Source organism: Rhea americana, unplaced genomic scaffold (assembly GCF_003343005.1).
Source record: "Rhea americana isolate MKP2758 unplaced genomic scaffold, rheAme1 scaffold_548, whole genome shotgun sequence".
NCBI classification, from domain to species: Eukaryota; Metazoa; Chordata; class Aves; order Rheiformes; family Rheidae; genus Rhea; species Rhea americana.
In genome coordinates, this window is record NW_028186699.1 from 1 (window position 1) to 2,196 (window position 2,196).

General features: G+C 73.2%; 1 protein-coding gene across 1 annotated transcript; it reads right to left on the reverse strand.

Moving 5' to 3' along the window:
- Positions 1-295: 295 nt before the first annotated feature.
- RAB34 (RAB34, member RAS oncogene family) lies at positions 296-2,146 on the reverse strand (the record flags this gene model as incomplete). Its single annotated transcript, XM_085318647.1, has 8 exons — positions 296-709; positions 784-891; positions 994-1,084; positions 1,213-1,294; positions 1,414-1,465; positions 1,536-1,600; positions 1,674-1,775; positions 1,923-2,146. Coding segments are annotated over 8 exons (792 nt in total), but the record flags the coding sequence as incomplete, so codon positions are not given.
- Positions 2,147-2,196: the final 50 nt, after the last annotated feature.

Consider the following 2,196-nt stretch of genomic DNA (forward strand, 5'->3'; position numbering starts at 1 on the left):
CCGCAGGCGTCGCCGCCGTCTGCATCGAGGACAGTGAGGGCGGGCGGTGGATCCGGCAGCGCTACAAGTGCGCGCACTGCGTCCCGCCGCACCTGCAGCCCCGCTTCGACYGCCACCAGCTCGCCTGGCCCTGAGCGCTCTGCGCCCCGGTGCCGCCACCAGCTGCAGCGCGCAGCAAAGCGAGACGCCAGCGAGCCCTCGCCGGCAGCGACGGCGATGCCGCTTCCCTCCCGCCGGTGGCCGCCAGCTCCGGGGCCACGGAGCCACCGGGAAGCAGCAGGGAGAGCCCCAACGCTCCTGGTCTTTTCTTTTTTAAAAAGTGTAAAAAAAACATTTTATTATGAAAGATTGGAGCTCCTGCTAAGGATTCATGGAGTTGCATAGCTAAGGAAGCCGGCCGGCACCGCCGGGGCGCCCCGGCTGGAGGCGGCCGAGCCGGAGCAAGGAGGCATCTCAGGAGGCATCCGCTGGAGCCCTCCCGGCTTGCCCGGAGCCGGGAGGGAGCCGCTTCGCCGGGGCGGCGGAGGCAGGAGCGCGGAAGGGACGTCCCGTCGGGGCAGGAGGCGCCGGCCAGGCCGCGACGACGGTGCCGCGGCTCTTTGGTAGAGAGATCCGGGTGCCACGGGCCGCGGGGCGGCTCCTCACTGGCAGCACTTGGGCTTCTTGCGCGGCGCCGTCAGGTACAGGTCGCTCTCGGGGCCGCCGATGCCTGGCGGAGGCAGGGCCGGGTCGGCGACGGGGCGGGGGCCGGGCCGGGGCGGCGTGGGCCGCGGCGGTACTCACGCACGGTGTCGCCGATCTTGCGGGCGCCGGTGCGCTCCAGCTCGGCCAGCACGCTGCTCTCGAAGGTCAGCGCGGCCACCCGGAAGAAGAAGTCCCGCACGTTCTCCCCTGCCCAGCGGGACGAGACGCGTGAACGTCCCCCTGCTCCCCACCCCGGGCACCGGGCCCCGGGTCCGCCCCCCCAAGCCCGCTCAGCCCCCGGGGACCCACCGGTGAGGGAGGAGACGGCCCAATACTCCGCCTGCATCTCCTGGGCCACCTTGAGGGCGTCCTTCTCCATGAGGCTGTACTGTGCCGGCGTCTGCGGAGGGGCGAGGGGCGGCACTGTGGGGTGGGGGGACACCCGGGGCCACCGGTGGCACTGGCCCAGCTGCGGGGAGGGCACCAGCACAGCCCCATGGCACCCGGGACGGGGGGGGACACACTCACACTCAGGTCCTTCTTGGAGCCCACCAAGAAGAGGATGACGTTGGACGGGTCGTTCTCCTTGAGGGCGTCAGCAAGCCACTGCCTGCGGGAGCCACCGTCACCGCCGGCGTGCAGCCCCGCGCCACCGCCTCGCTCGGACCCGCTCGCCAGCCCCAGCCCGCCCCCCGCCCGCTCCCGGCCCCGACGCCCCGCAGCACCTACCGCGTGTGCTCCAGTGAGGCCACGTCGTTGACGTCGAAGACGATGACGATGGCTGGGGGAGGAGAAGAGGTGAGACGGGGGCCGGCGGGGAGGCGGCGGGGCCGCGGCGGCGGGCGCCTCACCTTGGGCGCCCCGGTAGTAGGTGGAGGCGATGCACTTGAAGCGCTCCTGGCCGGCCGTGTCCCACCTGGGGGCAGAGGGCAGGCGGTCGGCGGGGGCCGCGGCGGCGGCGCGGGCGCCTCGGGCTGGCTGCTACTCACAGCTGCAGGCTGAAGGGGACGCCCAGCACCTCGAACCGCTCCATCTCGAAATCCACCCCGATGGTGGCCTTGTAGTTCTTGTCGAAGGTGTCCTTGCAAAAGCTGGGGGCGGGGGGCCAGGCGTCAGCCCCCCACCGCGGCGCGGGGGGTGGGGCCCCCCGGCCTGGGGGGGTGCTCGGCCACCCGGTGCCATGAGGGGGGCAACCGGCATCGGACTCGACCCCCCCCGCCCCCGGTGCCCGCCGTTACCGGTTGATGAGGCAGGTCTTCCCCACCGAGAGGTCTCCCACCACGATGATCTTGGAGATCTTGAACCTGCGGGGCAGAGGGCAGCGCGGCCGCTCAGCGGCGCCGCGGGCACCCGTGGGAGTCCCCCGTCCCCGGCGCGGCAGCGGCTGGCGGATCCAGGAGGCTCCCGGCAGAGGCGACGGCTTGGGGCTGAGGGCACCTCCGGGTGCCCCGGGAACCCACCCCCGGGAGCAGCCGTGGGGCAGCGCCCCGGAGCGAGCCGCGCAGCGGCGGT